The sequence below is a fragment of the Chiloscyllium plagiosum genome, chromosome 42 (genome assembly GCF_004010195.1).
Source record: "Chiloscyllium plagiosum isolate BGI_BamShark_2017 chromosome 42, ASM401019v2, whole genome shotgun sequence".
Lineage (NCBI taxonomy): Eukaryota > Metazoa > Chordata > Chondrichthyes > Orectolobiformes > Hemiscylliidae > Chiloscyllium > Chiloscyllium plagiosum.
The window spans coordinates 7,380,147-7,399,156 of NC_057751.1; the positions used below are offsets into that span (position 1 = coordinate 7,380,147).

The window sequence follows — 19,010 nt, forward strand, 5'->3', positions numbered from 1 at the left end:
CCCTCTGTAATAATATGACATTATCATTTTGGCACAGAGGAAGATTATTCAGTCTATTGTGTCTCAACAGGTTCAGCAGAGAGCGATTCAGTCAGCGTTCTGATGAAGGGTCACTGGACTTGAAATGGTAACAGTGTTTCTCTCTCCAACGATGCTGTTAAACCTGCTGAGTTTCTCCAGGACTTATTATTTGTGTTTCAGTCAATCAGTTGGCGAAACTTTGTCCCTCAATCTGTAAGTTTATTTGTCCGAAGCGCTTATCCAATTTCCTTTTGAAATAATTGATCATGTCCACTTTCACCAGCCCTGTTGGTGGCAAGTACTAGGTCATTTCACTCACCGCATCAAAAGCTTCTCCCGTGCTTCCTCTGTACACCTCTTGAAGAAACCTTTAAACCTTAGTCCCTCACCATCAGCTATTGGACACAGCATTTATCTGTTAACCTTAGTTTAAAAACTCAGAATTGTGTGCATTTTTATCAAATCTCCCCTCAATTTCATTTGCTCCAAGAACCCCAGTTTCTCCCACCTAACCATGTCGCTGAAATCCATCAGCCATTGTGGCTGATATTGTTTCCATTGTCTGGAGAGGCCTCACTTCCTTCTCAAAGTCTGGTAATCCAAACTAAATGCACTGCTCAGTTGAGGCATGAGTGCATTAGAAAAGCAGGGATGCCTCCTCTGCAAGTAGATGAAAATCTTTCCACTGAGTTTCAAAATAAAATGAATGAGCCTTATACTGCACTGAGCCTGGAGGCTCCCAAGTTCAGTATCATATATTATTCTAAGTTTTCTGATCAAAGCTGAGACAGTGTCTCTGGAGTTACGATATAATCAGCTGTTTTGCGAAAAAGGTCAGCCAATAAACTCTAAAATAAAATACTATGGATGCTGGAAGTCTGAAATAAAATAAACTAAGTGCTGGAGAAATTCAGTCGGTGTGGTAGTATCTGTCGAGAGAGAGAAACAGTCTTCTTCTGTAGGAGAGTTATAATGGGCTTGAAATGTTAACTCTCTTTGTCTCTCCACAGACCTGTTGATTTTCTCCAGCACTTTATTTTATTTTAGTCATTAAATCGGATGATTAGGGAGGCATGAGATCAACTGCAGTTTTCTGCTTTTGCTACTAGGGTGGCATGGTGGCTCAGTGGCTAGCACTGCTACCTCACAGCGCCAGGGACTGGGTTTGATTCCAGCCTCGGGTGACTGTCTGTGTGGAATTTGCACATTCTCCCCATGTCTGTGTGGGTGCTCTCTGGGTACTCCGGTTTCCTCCCACAGTCCAAAGATGCGTAGCTTGGGTCGATTGGCAATGTTAAACTGCCCATCGTGTCCAGGGATGTGTTGGTTAGGTGCATTTGTCAGGGTAAATATAGGGTAGTGGGAATGAGTCTGGATGGGTTACTCTTCAGAGGATTGGTATGGACTTGTTGGGCCGAAAGGCCTGTTTCCACACTGTGGGGATTCTGCGATTCAGGGAAGGTCTGGAGTTCCTGCCTAAATCTCTCTACATCTCAAACTCTTCCACATTTGGCAAGAATGTCTAAAACCTAACTTCAGAGCAAGCTGTTTGTTGCTTGACCTCATGTTTCCTTTTGTGGCTTAATGCCAAACTTTATTTCATAATGCTCCAATAAAGCATCTTGGGAGCTTTAATTATATGAAGGAAGCTGATATTCCTTCATATTCAAGGATGGAAGAATTCAAGAATGTCACTGTGACAGACGGCACATGAATTTATGAGCAAAGACTGAGACACTATAAACTTGTCAGCTGGAAATGGAGACATTTGAGAGATGATCTTATAGAGTCAGACAAGATTGCTAAGTCGGTCAAGTCCAGAATATTTCTTCATTCTTGTGAGCAACTGGGCTGTTGTGAAATTAAAAAAACCTAAATATTGATGGATATTAAGAAATTCCCATTTACAGAAAGAGTGATTCATCTATGATTTTGTACTTTTGAAGGTCTGTGTTGCTGGACTTTTTATTTCTTTATTTTTCCATTTTTTTTCCTTTGAATTTGTATTGAAGAATCTGTACCTAAAGTGGTGCCGTAAGAGGCGACTTGTAAACTTTTGAGTATGTGTGACAATAAAGCTAATTCAAGTCAGTATGTGCAACAGACTTCCAGACAGATTAAGTGAGAGCAAACATGTCAGACTTCTTGTTGAAACCATTGAATGATGGGAACAGGGGTAAGTGTTCTTTTGTGTAGATAAATTAGGATGAGTAAATTGCTTTCCTCAAATCTTTGTTGACACAACCAGTGCATTGAATGTGCTTTTTTTTGCCCCTTCTTATCACGTTTTTATTGTCATACAGTGTCACAAGGAAGCATTCAAACTCAGTGACTCATTCAAGGGATCATTGTAATCATGCTGTTGAATGCCATCATGAAACACGAAGGAATGACAATCAACAGTGAGTTTCCTTTGCCCTCCACCCAAGTTTGATGAAATCATTTATTCTACTATCCTTAGATGATGTTCAACTCAGCATTCAGCAAAGATTAACCATGGGAAGAGCAAGTGGAGGACAGGTGCAGAATAATGCAAGCCATTTGTTAATCCAACCCAGGGCAATGACTTTCCCTTTCGTATCAATTAGTTGCAAGACCATAATCACTTGGGCAAACCTGCAGGTTATTTCCTTAGTAAAGGACAACATAGAAGACAGCAAGCATAGAATCAATAGAATATATTTTGTTAAGCAATATTTGACAAAGTCATTCAGCCCCAGTGGAAGTAAAACTTTGCATTGACGCATATTGCGTGAAAATCGGATTGTATCTCACTCAGGAGCATTTTTATTCTCAAGTGTTCTTCCTTCCTGCAATAAGGTCACTGACCTGTGCTCAGACACAGTTACACAGGCTTTGCTGTTTGGTAATACCTCAGTCAATTAACGATTCGGCTTTGAATTTGCACACCGAATGTCAGAGAAAAGACAAATAAGTAGTTTCAAAGAATAGTCACTGTGCAATACAGGATACATGGAATCAATTTGCATTCAGCGAGCTCCCACAAGGACTAGGACTGTTAACTCAAAGGTCCAGATAGTTTTCTGGGGTTCAAATCCTGCCACGGCAGATTTTGAATTCATTTAAAAATATCTGGAATTAAGAGGCTACTGATGACCATGAAATCGTTGTCGATCGTTGAAAAACCCCATCTGTTTCACAAATGTCCTTTAGGGAAGGAAACTGCTATCCTTCCCTGGTCTGGCCTGCATGTGATTGCAGACAATACAGTAATGTGGTTGACTCTTAACTGCCCAAAGGGCAGTTAGGGATGGGTAATAAATGCTGATCCAGCCAGCGACTCACTCATCCTGTGAAAGATTTTAAAAAACAGTTAATCTGCAATCTTGGTTCAGAAATAAATATCAGTCAGAGCAAAAGGGAGAGTTTATCTTGTCCTTTGTTTAAATTATGTCATGGGATTGTTTTTATGCCTATGCAGAAGGGTACTTCTGCACTTCGTTAACAGTCTCATTCAAAACCCAGCATTAATGACAAGAAAGTGATCTTAGATTTTTTTTGTGTTCAATGCTATGAAGTGGAACTTGAACCACATTCTTCTGACTCTGTAGCAAAGGTGCAACTCACTGATGTGTGGCTGACAACTGAGTGAATCAGTCTATTTTGAAGCCCACTATTGTGTACTCACAGGCCATTTCCAGCAGATACTCTTGCCCTAGAACCAGCACCAGAAATGCAGCTCAATTTTTCTCCGTGAACCAGAGACTTTGAGTTGAAGAAAATCACCTACACCTCTTTGCAGGTTAAGACATAACTGGATGGATGGACCTGCAAACTTTAGTAATGTGGTTAACTGATTAATTGGAGAGGATTTCTAGTCTGTGCAACCAGAGTGTACAAGAGGTAAATAGCAAACATGTTTTCCAGCTGAAGTTCATCAATGATCAGAAAGCAGGGAGCAATGTGGCGCAGCGGGAGCGTGCTGAGCCCATAACCCAGAGGTTGATGGATCAAAACCATCCTCTGCTATCGCTCAATGTCTCCTTGAGCAGCTTTCCTTTGAAAAAAAGGGCAGCATGGTGGCTCAGTGGTTAGCACTGCTGCCTCAGCATCAGGGACCCAGGTTCGATTCCGGCCTCGGGCAACTGTTTGTGTGGAGTTTGCACATTCTCCCCGTGTCTGCATGGGTTTCCTCCCACAATCCAAAGATGTACAGGTTCGATGAATTGGCCATTCTAAATTGCCCATTAGTCAGAGGGAAATGAGTCTGGGTGAGTTACTCTTTGAAGGGTCGGTGTGGACTTGTTGGGCCGAAGGGCCTGTTTCCAGACTGTAGGGAATCGAATCTAATCGCCAATCATACTTCAAAAATATATATATTCAATAAATTATCTATAAGTATTCAACTGTTTGAAATCAGTTCAGTACAGTCTTTGCCAAAAAAAACACACAAAACATTGGAGTTCCAACATTTCTCAGAGTTTCTGTACAGTTGCAAAAAACAAAGGCATTTTATATTTCGGCAGAAAATTATTTATGTTCATTTGGAGGCACCAAAAGCTGACAACTAAATGAACCCTTGTTATATTTTGCCAGAAATACCCCAGATGGCAATTTTGCCCTCCTGCACCTTGGCAGCAGCTGCCCCAAGTTTTAGTGTGTCCCACAGCACGTAGTGCTGGACCTTACAACATGCCCATCTGCAACAATTGATCACGGTGAACTCTTTACACCTTCCTGAAGAAGGGCTTGTGCCCGAAATGTCAATTCTCCTGTTCCCTGGATGCTGCCTGACCTGCTGCGCTTTTCCAGCAACACATTTCCAGCTCTTTACACTGAACAACCAACAGGTTTCAGGCAGATGAAAGAGGGTCTTTCCCCCAGTTTATGGTCTTCCAGACTCAGTCAGTGTTTGTCTTGGTATGCATTCTGGGGAATGGACCATGGAACATAAAGTCTGGGACAGACCTTGATGAGAACCAAAGTTTGGGTAGGAGAGGTATCTCTCTCCAGACCTTCTTTGCAAAGGCACATTTCAGAAGCACATGTGCGACAGTCTCTTCCCCATCCACAACCACTTTGAGGGCAGCACACGGAGACAGCGTGTGCATGAAAGATCTGACGGGCAGTGCCCTTTTCTTCACCAGCCAAGTTATGTAGAAAGTTGTGGCAAAATTTGCCCTCTCCCTCTTCCTGCTCGGTCTGAAGTATGCTGCATGGTAACGACTTTGTGGTGGACTTGTATTCAATGGTGTATCTCTTTGCAAAATTTTCTATTCAGGATAGGTGATGCAGAAAGCTCCAACTATTTGCTGTGTTCTGTGGCATTGAGGCCAGAACCATCCTTGGCAACACCGGGGCAGGTAGAACCTCAGTATGTCATGACATCTGGTGGAGCTCAAGCTGTTTTTTTTTCTCTCTCCTGTTATTTTAGGTGGGATGGTGTTTGATGGGTGTGCCATCACAATCTATGAATGTACTAGACATTGTTCACATGATTGAATTCAAAGCAAACAATCCAATAAAGAGCAATTCACTCTATATGTGAGTTGCTTGTCCTTGGAGTGTTTGGAAAAATAATATAGGGGGAGCTTTACTTTGAATTTACTTCCTGTTATACTTGGTGTAGCAGGGTTTGATGGGACAGGGTAGAAGCAGTTTTACTCATGTTCTCCTTTCCCTTGAAATGTTTCCCAAAGACCCTCTAAAAGGTTTTTTTACTTAGTTCCAGCACCAGCTGAATACCATCTGGCAACATCTGATGGGACAGTGTTGAGGCAGCTTTATTCTCGCCAGTTCCGTGCTGTACTTGCCTTCAGCGTTGTGTTGGGATAGTGTAGAGGACTTGACTCTGTCGTTAGTCTGAGCTGAATATGACCTGAGAGTAGTTAATATTGATTCCAGACTGAAATATTTTTCCTTAACAATTCTGACTGAGGAGCACAGTGGAATATCAAAAGTACAAACAGAAGATGAGTCAAACCAATGATTTTTAATGGATCTAATGAGCAGTTTCATGATGGCGACCTTTCACAGGCAGTGTCTCTTCATAATCCAAAGAAGCCGTCAAATATGTAAAAATATGGTGTTGCCGTGGAGACTTTCTTCAAAGGGTGCCAGCAGCCTACTGCTGCTGCTGTTGCTTCTGTTAACTTGAATATATTCAGCTGGAGGAGAGAAGCCCAGCGCAGTTTATAACAAAAAGACCTCGTATGATCAGGCAGACATAGGTCTTCTAATATAAATGAGAAACAGCTATAAGCAAGTCACAATCAGCACTACATTTCTCTGATATTGCCTGGGTAACGTTCATATGTTTTGCACCAACAGTAATATCAGTAAAGTTGCATAATGTGGTCATTACCAGATTGTTGTTTGTTGGAACTTGCTGTGCACAGCTTACCTCCATTCGCTCTTTGACCACAGTGACGACTTTTGAAAAACAAGCACTTTTTTGGCTGTGTTTTGTTTTGTATATCCTACGGTTGTGAAAAGGATAAGATAAAATCTTATTAAATTCTTTTGACTTTGCAAGGTATTTGCATTTTTGACCCTATTTGAAAGGTGAACAGTGATCAATGGTCTCCACAATCAGGTAATGAGATACGATGACCTCAAACCAGCAGTCTCCCCGAATAGCCAATGTTCCCAGCTGCTCTGTGTTGGATGGAAGCATTCTGACCAGGAATGCCACCGATATATCTTCATTTAGAGTGCACTGAGTTTTCTCTTTTTGCCTCAGGGTTGCATCTGTTTCTCACCATTCCATAAGTGGACTGGAGAATAATTAACCATGATCCATGCTCTGTTCCTGTTTGCCAGAAACTTCTGTGGAAATTGAGTTCCCTTTGGCCTCAGTGTTCAATTCAAGGCAGCTTGTAGCTTCATGTTGAAGTTTATTATGGGTATCAGAAGGAAACTGATTCCTGTAGGACGTGACAAAGCATTCAGTGCAAGGGCACATTTAGTGTCATATAACTTCAGTGTATTCCAAAATATACCTGGCATGCAGAAATCCATGTAGTGTACAGACTTTACTCAGAAGTTTGAATTCTAGTACATTCAATACATGGTGTGTCCAGTGTAATGTATATTTTGTTTGGAGAACATTCAGGATCATACATATGCAATACAGAGTGATTAGTTGAATGCTGAGTACTTGCATGTGCGATTAATTTCATGTTTTGTACCTCTGTACATTGTGTTTGGTGACAATATATTTAAACTCTTTGTAGCATTGACTGTATTCAATATACCAGAGAGAATCAGAATCAGTATTTTCTGTGCAATGTGTATTCCATGTATTGTTGTTGAAAGGACACTATTTGTAGTGTATTGTACACTTGAAAGATGTGTCCAGAATGGCTTTCTTTACATACCATTATCCTTTCTTCGAAAAGGTACTCTTGCTACATTCTTTCTTTCCAGCTATGCGCATGTAATATCTTCCTTCTGCTCCAAAGCCTCAATACATTGTCCTCTCCCAACTCTATAATCACCTTTCCTAAGATTTCCTTTAAAAATCTTTTCAGTATCATTGCTCATCGAGATCATCCTATTTCAGATCACACGTTGCATTTTCTGCAACTGTAGTGTGATAAATCCAAATTCTTAATAAGATGGTTATGTTTGAAATTTTAATTATTTCAATTGTTCTTTCATGCAAAGTGGAGTAGAGAGGATCATGTGTGCTCTGACCTTTCTCCCTAGCCAAAAAGCCCATGTGACTTGTGTTGCCATGTTGATACGGCTTAATTGAAAGTCTGTTGAAAGTATAAACTTTTAATACTTGGAGACAAAGGAACCAGCAGTTGAACCTCTTGTTGTGACATTTATTCTTTTCCAAACCCTGAATACAGAAAGACGAAGGAAAGCAGTTGTTGTGAATGCTTTCGAGAAAGGTTGCTTTCTCTTTACAACGAGGTCGGATGCATGTGGAAACTGTTTGTTTGAATTGAGGGGTGGCACATGTGGACATATGAGAATATTGAAGGACTTGCTCTTGTGAGCTTGAAGTTGTCATCGGAGTGGGCCATGTAACCAGAAACTGTTTTGGGACTTTGTTGGAGCCATAAAGCGAGAACTTCAATTGTTTTTGAACTTGAACAAAGTGAGACTGGAAGATGAGTGTTCTGGAATAATTCTGGACTGATTTTCTCTGGAAGTAGAATTTTGTGATGGTGCAGTATAATGCATTTGTACAATCCAAGTTCACTGTACTGGTTTACAAACAATGAGTTTAATACTGATTTGTTTTAACAAGAGTTTGACATGTTAAGTATCACCATGTGAATATTTTGAGTGAGTATGTGGTATTTGTATATTGTCAAAAGTTGTGTGTCCTAGATAAGTATGTACCTGTCAGGCAGGGAGGAAGATATAGAATGCGTGAGCTGTGGTTTACTAAGAAGTGGAATCCTGATCAAGAAGAAGAAGACTTATGTTAGGACAAAATGTGAAAACTCAGGGCGCTTGAGGGTTACAAGGAAGTCAGGAAAGACCTAAAAAGAGAGCTCAGAAGAGCCAGGAGGAGACATGAGACGTTGTTGGCGGATAGGATCAGGGTTAACCCTAAGGCTTTCCATAGGTATGTCAGGAATAAAAGAATGATGAGAGTTAAATTAGGGCCAATCAAGGATAATAGTGGGAAGTTGTGTGTGGAGTCAGAGGAGATGGGGAAGCACTAAATAAATATTTTTCGACAGTGTTCACTATAGAAAATGAGGTATTAGAAATACTGCAGAGTGTGAAAATAGACAAGTCCCCTGGGTTGGATGGGATCTATCCTAGGATCCTCTGGGAAGCAAGGGAAGAGATTGCCGAGCCTTTGGCATTGATCTTCAAATCATCATTATCTACAAGAATAGTGCCTGAGGACTGGAGGATAGCAAATGTGCTTCCCTTGTTCAAAAAGGGTAGTAGAGACAACCCTGGTAATTACAGACCAATGAGTCTCACTTCAGTTGTTGGTAAAGTGTTGGAAAAGGCTATAAGAGATAGGATTTATAACTATCTAGAAAAGAATAATCTGATCAGGGACAGTCAGCACGGTTTTGTGAAGGGTCGGTCGTGCCTAATGAATCTTATTGAGTTTTTTGACAAAGTGACCAAACAGATAGATGAGAGTAAATCGATTGATGTGGTGTATATGGATTTCAGTAAGGCGTTCGATAAGGTTCCCCACAGTAGGCTATTAGACAAAATGTGGAGGAATGGGATTGTGGGAGACATAACAGTTTGGATCAGTAATTGGCTTGCTGAAAGAAAACAGAGGATTGTAGTTGATGGAACATGTTTGTCTTGGTGTCCAGTTACTAGCAGCGTACCGCAAGGGTCGGTGTTGGGTTCACTGCTGTTCGTCATTTTTATAAATGACCTGGATGAGGGCTTAGAAGGGTGGGTTAGTAAATTTGCAGATGACACTAAGGTTGGTGGAGTTGTAGTTAGTGCCGAAGGATGTAGTAGGTTGCAGAGAGACATAGATGCAGAGCTGGGCTGAAAGGTGGCAAATGGAGTTTAATGTGGACAAGTGTGAGGTGATACACTTTGGACGGAGTAATCGGAATGCAAAGTACTGGGCTAATAGTAAGATTCTTGGGAGTGCAGATGAGCAGAGAGATCTCGGTGTCCATGTACACAGATCCCTGAAAGTTGCCACCCAGATTGACAGGGTTGTTAAGAAGGCATATAATGTTTCGGCCTTTATTAATAGAGGGATTGAGTTCCGGAACCAGGAGGTTATGCTGCAGCTGTACAAAGCTCTGGTATGGCCACACTTGGAGTATTGTGTACAGTTCTGGTCACCGCATTATAAGAAGGATGTGGAAGCTTTGGAAAGGGTGCAGAGGAGATTTACAAGGATGTTGCCTGGTACAGAAAGAGTGTCTTACGAGGAAAGGCTGAGGGCCTTGAGGCTGTTCTCGTTAGAGAGAAGAAGGTTGAGAGGTGATTTAGTAGAGACATACAAAATAATCAGAGGGTTAGATAGGGTGGACAGGGAGAGCCTTTTTCCAAGTATGGGGACGGCAAACACGAGGGGACACAACTTTAAAGTGAGGGGAGATAGGTATAAGACAGATGTCAGAGGTAGTTTCTTTACTCAGAGTAGTAAGGTTATGGAATGCTTTGCCTGCAACGGAAGCAGATTCGCCAAGTTTAAGTGCATTTCAGTTGTCATTGGACAGGCATATGGACGTACATGGAATAGTGTAAGTGGGTGGGCTTCAGATTAGTATGACAGGGCGGCACAACTTCGAGAGCCAAAGGGCCTGTACTGCACTGTAATATTTTATGTTCTATGTAACAGATGCCATGTTGTAGTTTATCTACCTGTGTGACATGGTCACCCTCTCTGTGTCTGTGTGTCTCTGTCTCATTAGTTTTGTTTTCAATACATGCAGAACATCCTTAGGTTTTATTCTGTTGTTTCCAAAATTGTAAAGAGTCTGATTTGTTGCCCCAACTCTTTGTTTCCTGTGAAAATGAAGATTTCAAACTGCAGTCAGCTTGATCTTATGTGGTTGTGAATGCGTACCTTGAATTCGAGTCTGTAGCATGGAAACAAGTCATTCAGCCCCACTACCCTGTGTTTTCCATTTTGTCCCATTGCATTTAGCAGTATGTTTCCGGACAGGAGGTTTATATTTCGGTTGTTTTTGTGCTTTGTTGCATGGCAGAACAATGGGTTGTAATTTTGCGGGGGACCAGAAGAGAGAGATTTGAAAACCAAACTGTTGACGTAACTTCTTAACGGTTGATGTCTGGTTCAACTGAACACAACTCGACCACTTCACTGTACACTGCTGTGTGACAGTACGCATGACCGAATGTCGAAAATCCTTTGTCACTTATCCCGTTCATGACTGTCTCCCGGTAAACCGGTGTTTACCTAAAATTGTCCTCATTCAGTGAGCTTACATTTAACCTTTGTCATTCTCAAACGTTTGCACCAGACTAGTTAATTTTCAAACCATCCCTCTTCAAGTTTGCGACTGTCAAATGACTAACCTTTTCTCAGTTTTTCTGGTCTATGCTTTTGTTGCAGTTGAATCTTGGATTGGAGGGGGTGGGGGGGTCAAATGGCTGGTGAAAATAATAGTTTCTTTGGGAGTATTCTTTTTTGCTGAGCTAAGTGAGGTCATCGTTGCATTGAAGAAAGAACTCGCCATTCTGATCGGCAGGAGTATATTCCCTCCAAATGTGGACAAAGTTTAAAAAAAATCACAAAACCAGGTTGTAGTCCAGCAGGTTTCGTTGGAAGCAGTAGCTTTGGGAGCGCTGCTTCATCAGGTGGCTGTCCTAATGATAAAGCAGCGCTCCAAAAGCTACTGCTTCCAACTAAACCTGCTGGACTATTATCTGGTGTTGTGATTTTTAACTTTTGTGCAGTTTTAATGTGCAGTCGAGCTGTCTGGAATCAGGAGTGTCACTTGAGGCAGGATTTAGGATAGTGGGACTTTGCATTTTTTACAAAGGGAATAGCTTAAATAATCAAAAAGAGTGCAGGAAGAGCTTTCAAGTGGCCGTTGAGTGGATTGAAATTTAGAGCCTGTACAATCTGGACGGGCTGAAGGGCCATACTGTGCGTTGTAGTGTTCCATTGTTGTCGTCCTGCCGAGATGGGCGTGGTGGTTCGTGTTTATTGAGATGCTGTGATTGTACACAGTAGTGACTCTGAGCCTATGTTTATTCAGTGTATGGGATTCTGTTTTGCCGCTCACGGAGGTGGATGTTTGTATGAATTTCTCTCTCTATCTCTGTCTGTGTGCATATCGGTTGCACTGCCTCTTTAAATGGGCGCGTCAGTCTGTGGGCTGGATTAGAGGCTGCGCGGGGTTGAATCAGAACAAGTTTCGGGGGGTAAAAAGCAAATTGTATTATGTTCGGAAGAAAAAAAATTGAGGCTGAGCCTTGTAAAAATATACATGTTTTCCGCGAGAAGGATGTGTAGAAAGAGAGATGCAGAGCGAAGCAATCGCTTCTTGCAAGGTTTTAGCGAATAAACAATAGAGCTTTAAACATCTGGTCATTTTCAGCGTCGAACTGACGGGCTGTACATCATTTCTCTCTCTGGTTTTACTCCTCCCTCTCCACTCCCGCTTCCAGTTTTCCAGCCGGACCTTCACCTAAGATCTCGACTTGACGCTGCTCCTTCAGATGGAAGTTTGCTGAAAAAGAGGGCACTGGCCGCTGGGTTTCGGGAAGGAGCGACACTTGTGAACCGAGGTAAGGAGAGTCTCCAATGGCATTGCAATGAAATCCGTGCTTATACGTCAGACATACCAATCTCGGATCATTGTGTTCTCACATTGTGTAACTCGTTAAATATTTTGTAGCAAACTCCGGGTTAGTGGCAGTCTCAATCAAGATTAGTATGTCTTGTGTATTTTGAGAAACGTGCAGTCCAGTTTCCATTCGACCCCTGTTTTCTTCCTCTCCCCAGTTTAATGCAATATAAATGTGTCGCGAAGCTGAAGCCCAAGTCGACCCATTGCCTTTCATTGGTCCAGGACAATGAAAACGAGCAATGGGCGAGACCGCTTCATTCACAAAGCTGGGCTCGAAGGGGAAAAGCACTGCATACCTCGGGGCTATTGCCACATAGCTGTAGTTTGTTAAATACGTATTTGCCTTCAATTTTGTTGAAATTGATCTGGTGTAAAAGTAGATTTAGTTCGGTTTTTGACGATGGTCTCATGCGTTTGGTGCTGTATAGTGCATAAAATACCTCGAAGAGAAGGTCCAGATGCCCGGACCTCCGAGTTCTGCTTTGTTCTTCGCGCCTTGGGCAAATCTGGTGCATTTTTTTTTAAAAAAAAGAGGGAACACCGACCGATCGCATTTCAAAACGAGAAGAGTGTAGATTTGGAGGGAGCGGGGAAATGGAGTCTGTCGAATGATAACGCGGTGACCAGGGAGTCGATACTTATTTTTCCGAATATCGATTCAGTCTACTTCACGGGAGGCTGGAAACGTATGCTGGGCAAGAGCTTCTGCAAAAGAAGCGCCCAATCTCGTTCAGGAGGAGTGCTGGACGTTGGTCTGAGTGCAGTGTGCCTTGTTACTGATGAGCAAAATGTTTCTGAATTCTAATATATAGCAACACAGTATGCATTTCCTGGAACCCATACTGAAACGGCTGGAAAATGTCAGCTGGACTGCCAGCTTCTGTGGCGAGATAAGAGTTAACGAGCGAGCCTCCTTCAGAATTGTTCCTCCAGCAATTTCTGATTTTTGTTTGTTTCAGATATATCCTGTGTTCGCACTTGGGTTTTTATTATCAATTTCCTGGCCTCCCACTGAGTTTTGTTTGACCAAAGTGATCTTTACAAGATTGAAGGTTGTTTTGTGGAGGTTATTGATGTGGCAGGCGGAGTGGCGCGATGTGCTGAAGGAGGATCTTTGTAACTTCAGTCGGGCTATTTTTTTTCAAATGGAGTGACGCAACTTCAATTTAAAAGGGCAGTGTGTGAAACCAGCTGCAAGTCCGAGCAGCTGGGTCAGGATGTGTAGATTTCGGGCTGTTGTTATTTCTTCGAGGAGAAAGTGAGGACTGCAGATGCTGGAGATCAGAGCTGAAAATGTGTTGACCCAGTATATGACAGGAAAAGCGCAGCAGGTCAAGCAGCATCCAAGGAGCAGGAGAATCGACGTTTCGGGCATGAGCTCTTCAGGATGCTGCCTGATCTGCTGCGCTTTCCCTGTCATATACTGGGTCAAGTATACAGGGAGAACTAGCCATTTGGATACAGAACTGGCTCAAAGGTCGAAGACAGAGGGTGGTGGTGGAGGGTTGTTTTTCAGACTGGAGGCCTGTGACCAGTGGAGAGTCACAAGCATCGGTGCTGGGTCCTCTACTTTTTGTCATTTACATAAATAATTTGGATGTGAGCATAAGAGGTACAGTTAGTAAGTTTGCAGATGACCCCAAAATTGAAGGTTGTGTGAACAACCAAGAGGGATACCTCAGATTACAACAGGATCTTGACCAGTTGGGCCAATGGGCTGAGAAGTGGCAGATGGACTTTAATTCGGATAAATGCAAGGTGCTGCATTTTGGGAAAGCAATTCTTATCAGGACTTATACACTTAATGGTAAGGTCCTAGGGAGAGTTGCTGAACAAAGAGACCTTGGAGTGCAGGTTCATACCTCCTTGAAAGTGGAGTCGCAGGTAGATAGGATAGTGAAGAAGGTGTTTGGTTTGTTTTCCTTTATTGGTCAGGGTATTGAGTAGAGGAGTTGGGAGGTCATGTTGCAGCTGTACAGGACATTGGTTAGGCCACTGTTGGAATATTGCATGCAATTCTGGTCTCCTTCCCATTGGAAAGATGTTGTGAAACTTGAAAGGGTTCAGAAAAGATTTACAAGTATGTTGGCAGGAGAAGCTGAACAGGCTGGGGCTGTTTTCCTTGGAGCGTTGGAGGTCAAGAGGTGACCTTTTCATAGAGGTTTATAAAATCATGAGGGCATGGATAAGGTAAATAGACAAAGTCTTTTCCCTGGGATGGGGGAGTCCAGAACTAGAGGGCATAGGTATAGGGTGAGAGGGAAATGATATAAAAGGGACCTAAGGGGCAATGTTTTCACATAGAAGGTGGAGCATGTGTTGAATGGGTTGCCAGAGGAAGTGACAGAGGCTTGTACAATTGCAATATTTTAAAAGGCATTTGGATGGGTATATGATTAGGAAGTGTTTGAAGGGATATGGACCAGATGCTGGCAGGTGATTGGGATGGGATATCTGGTCGGCATGGACGAGTTGGACCGAAGGGTCTGTTTGCTGTACATCTCTGACTCTATGTGCTTGAGCCTTAAAGCTTTGTAGGACTGCTTCACAAACCATAACAGAAGAATGCGAGCAGGCTGTTTCGCCCCTTAAGCCTATGCTACCATTGACAATGATGGCTAACCTGATACTGTTTATTGTCTAGTTTGGTTACATTTTACCTATTGCCCATGATTCCCTTGCTGATCAATCTATCTGTCTCTGCTTTAAATATATGCAAGGAATGTATTTAAAGAACTCAATAAGGTTTGTGAGGCACAATCTACCTTTCATACAACTGTGTTGAGTATCCCTAATCAACTTCTTCCTCCCTAGATAATTATAAATCCTATCTCTTGTAACCTTTTCCAACACTTTACACACAACCGAAGTAAGGCTCAGTGGTCTTTAATTACCAGGGTTGTCTCTCCTCCCCTTCTTGAACAAAAGGACAACATTTGCTATCCTCCAGTCTGTTGTCATTGTCCATAGGAATAGTACCAATGTAAAGATCAAAGCCAAAGACTGCAATCTCCACCCTGGCTTCCCAGGGAATCCTAGGATAATTCCCATCTGGCCAGGGTACTTACCTATTTTCAGAATTTCCAGCGCCACCTCTTTGTGAACCTCGATCCCGTCTAGTCTAGTCACATGTATCTCAGTATGCTCCTCCTCAATATTATCTTTTTCGAGTGTGAATACTGACAAAAAATATTCATTTAGCGCTTCCCCTATCTCCTCGGACTCTGCACAACTTCCCATTACTGTCCATGATTGGCCGTAATCTTTTTCTCGCCATTGTTTTATTTCTGATATGCTTATAGAAAGTTTTAGGGGTTTCCTTGATCCTACCTGCCAACGACTTCTCATGTCTTTTCCTGGCTCCTCTTAGCTCTCTCTTTAGGTCTTTCCTGGTTCACCTGTAACTCTGAAGCACCCGCGATGAGCCTTCACGTCTCATCCTAATATAGGCCGTCACCGCCGCTGCCTTGACAAGATATTCAACTTCTTTAGTAAACCATGACTCCCTCGCTTAACCACTTCCTCCCAACCTGACAGGTTCATACAAATTAAGGACACGTAAGATTAGATTACATTACATTACATTACAGTGTGGAAACAGGCCCTTCGGCCCAACAAGTCCACACCGACTCGCCGAAGCGTAATCCACCCATACCCCTACATTTACCCCTTACCTAACACTACGGGCAATTTAGCATGGCCAATTCACCTGACCTGCACATCTTTGGACTGTGGGAGGAAACCGGAGCACCCGGAGGAAACCCACGCAGACTCGGGGAGAAGGTGCAAACTCCACACAGTCAGTCGCCTGAGGCGGGAATTGAACCCGGGTCTCTGGCGCTGTGAGGCAGCAGTGCTAACCACTGTGCCACTGTGCCGCCCACATTTCACATTTCACACTTCAATTGTGCCCATCCCCTGCAGTTTCCTTCCCCATCCAGTGCATCTTAAATCTTGCCTAATCGCATCATAATTGCCTTTAGCCCACCTGTAACTCTTGCCCTGTGGTATATATCTATCCCTTTCCATCACTAAACGAAACAGAAGCGAATTGTAGTCACTATCACCAAAGTGCTCACCTCTCTCCAAGCCTAACACCTGGCCAGGTTCACTACTCCAGTACCAAATTCAGTGTGGCCTCGCCCCATGGCTTGTCTACATACTGTGTTGGGAAAACATCCTGTAAGCATTGTACAAAACTGACACATCTAAAGTACTCGATCTATAGTATTTCCTGTCAGTATTTGGAAAGTTGAAGTCCCCCATGACAACTACCCTGTTCCTCTTTCTCCTATCTAGAATTATCTTTGCTGTCCTTAAATCTACATCTCTGGAACTACTAAGAGGCCTATAGAAAACTCCCAACAGGGTGACCTCTCCTTTCCTGTTTCTAACTTCAGTCCATACTGCCTCCATAGAAGAGTCCTCAAACATCCTTCCTGCTACTGTAATCCTGTCCTTGACTAACAATGCCACACCTCCCCCTCTTTTACCATTTCCTCTCTTCTTATGGAAACTTCTAAATCCCAGAGCCGGAAACAACCATTCCTGTCCTTGCTCTATCTGTGTCTCTGAAATGGCCACAACATTGAAGTCTCAGGTACCGACCCATGTTGCAAGTTCACCCACCTTATTCTGGATACTCCTAACCTCTTCAGCCTTTACTCAAAAGACAACCCTCCATTCTAGGGATCATCCCAGTGAAGTTTCTCTGAACTGACACCAATGAAATCACTCCTTTTTCCCTTAAATAAGGGCATCAAAACTGTTGACAGTTCTCCACATGTCATCTCATCATCTTGTCCAGTTGCAGTAAGACTTCCTGACTCTTGGATGCCGATCCCCTTCAAGTAAAGGCCAACATTCCATTAACCTTCCTGATTACTTGCTGCTTCTGTCTCCTAACTTGGTTTCATGCACAAGGGCTCCCAAGTCCTTTTGTGTTGCAGGATTCTGCAGTTTTTCTCTACTTAAATAACCTGTTCTATGATTTGCCATTCCAAAATAAAGACAATTTTTACCTCTTGCACACTATTCCAATTGACCAACCTTGTGCTTGTTCAACCAGTTTATATTGCTTTGTAAACTGTTGATATCCCCCTCTCAACTTGGCTTCACACCTAGTTGTCATCTGCAAGTTAGGCCAGAGTACATTGGCTTCCTTTATCTGAGTCATTAAGATATATTGTAAAGAATTTGAGGTCCCAGCGCTGATCCTGTGGAATGCTACTGTTTATAGGTTACTAACCTGACGAAGAACCCCTTACTCCCAACTGCTGTGTGCTGCCCATGAGCTATATCTTTGCACAGCAACATATTCCTTCCTGTAATGTGGCCTTGACTTCCTCATGGGATCAGATCCCACTGCAGCATAGGGAAGAGACATTGTATGCACCCAAGGTGGTGCCAAGTGAGTATGAAGGAAGCAAGCTGCGTTGAGATATACACTGTTCAGATGTGTGATGGTTACGTGGTTGTCCCTGCTTGCCAAGTGACATGACAGTATCATTGCATTCTGCTGTGTTGGTGAGTTCCAATGCAGCATTTGAAGTGATAAACAGTAATGAGTGAATACAATGTGCTCTGTGGTAAGGTTGTGACTTTGCCAATGCTAACCTTCATGGATAAAGGCATGTGAGCAATAGCAAACCTTTTTCACTGAACCACTGCTGATATTAACTAATTTCAAATTGATAGCACCACTCCAATCCCTTCTCATTGCGAGAAGCACAGGAGGTGATTGAAAATTGGAAAGAGCTACAGCTTACTCAGCCATCTGTTTGGAGAAACTGGTCCCTGATTTTACTTGGCCTGAGGTGGTTATGGTATCTTCTGTTCCAACTCACTGCCACTGTTTGTTGTAATAATAGAACTGGCTTCCAAATCTGTGTCAGAACACCAAATTTTGGCTTGATGGTTGATGTCTGACTGACTGAATCTTCTACAGTCTGAAAGCGCAATTGTGCCAAATGAGTCTTTCAAGATTCCTTAATGGCCACTGGCAATTATAAATCTCTCTGACCCTATGAAATGTTGGTGGTGGGGGCGGTTTTGAACAATCCTGGGGTGGGTGCGTGTCATGGGTGAGAGTAAGCAAAAGAGACAAAATGTACAGGTCAGAGGAGGGAGAAAGGAAAGTTCATGTGAGGGGTGGGGCAGAGTTAAGTTGGGGACCCGTACGAAATCTATATTGGAAGATTGTCCCTGGAAGTACCCTGCTGATTTTTCTAATGGCACTGATGAAAATTGTGCTCTCAATGCAGGCACACATCAGTTCCTGATTGTGCTCAGAAGCTATTCAGTAACATGACGCAGATTCGCTGTTCATATAATTTGCACAGCCAGGGCTACACAGGATCATGCGGAGGGGCTATGTTCCAAAATACTCAGGATATAAGCGTCATTAATTCAACCCTATTATTGCTTATTTGTATGAGAAAAGAAAACTCGGCAGGTATTTTCTGCCATTCGTCTTGTACTTGAACAAACTCTTTTGTCTGACTTCCAAACTCCCCCTTGTCTTAGTATATTGCTAGCTCAATGTTTGTCTGCTGATAGTGGTAGAATACACAAAATTGGCCTCTTTCTGTCAATCTGTAATACTTGCGACATATTTTGAATGTACCAGGGTTCACAACTGGAATTCATTCTTGACCTTCGTCTCATCCTGTTTAATTTCTTAATGTTAATGAAGTTTGTGGCCTCCTGCTGCACTTGATTTTTCACCCATCTTGACGGTAA

General features: G+C 42.6%; 1 protein-coding gene across 9 annotated transcripts in view; it reads left to right on the top strand.

The window, feature by feature from the left end:
- Positions 1–19,010, top strand: part of sema4c (sema domain, immunoglobulin domain (Ig), transmembrane domain (TM) and short cytoplasmic domain, (semaphorin) 4C) — a 115,442-nt gene that overhangs the window by 22,788 nt on the left and 73,644 nt on the right. For 3 of the 9 annotated variants that reach the window (XM_043681280.1, XM_043681287.1, XM_043681281.1), the window contains exon 2: positions 12,088–12,207. Coding sequence is in view for 2 of the 9 variants with exons in the window: in XM_043681278.1 (XP_043537213.1) it covers positions 11,664–11,706; positions 12,088–12,207 (163 nt within the window). In the remaining 7 variants the exon portion in view is untranslated. The other 6 variants (XR_006309910.1, XM_043681278.1, XM_043681288.1 and 3 more) reach the window with 5 other exon arrangements.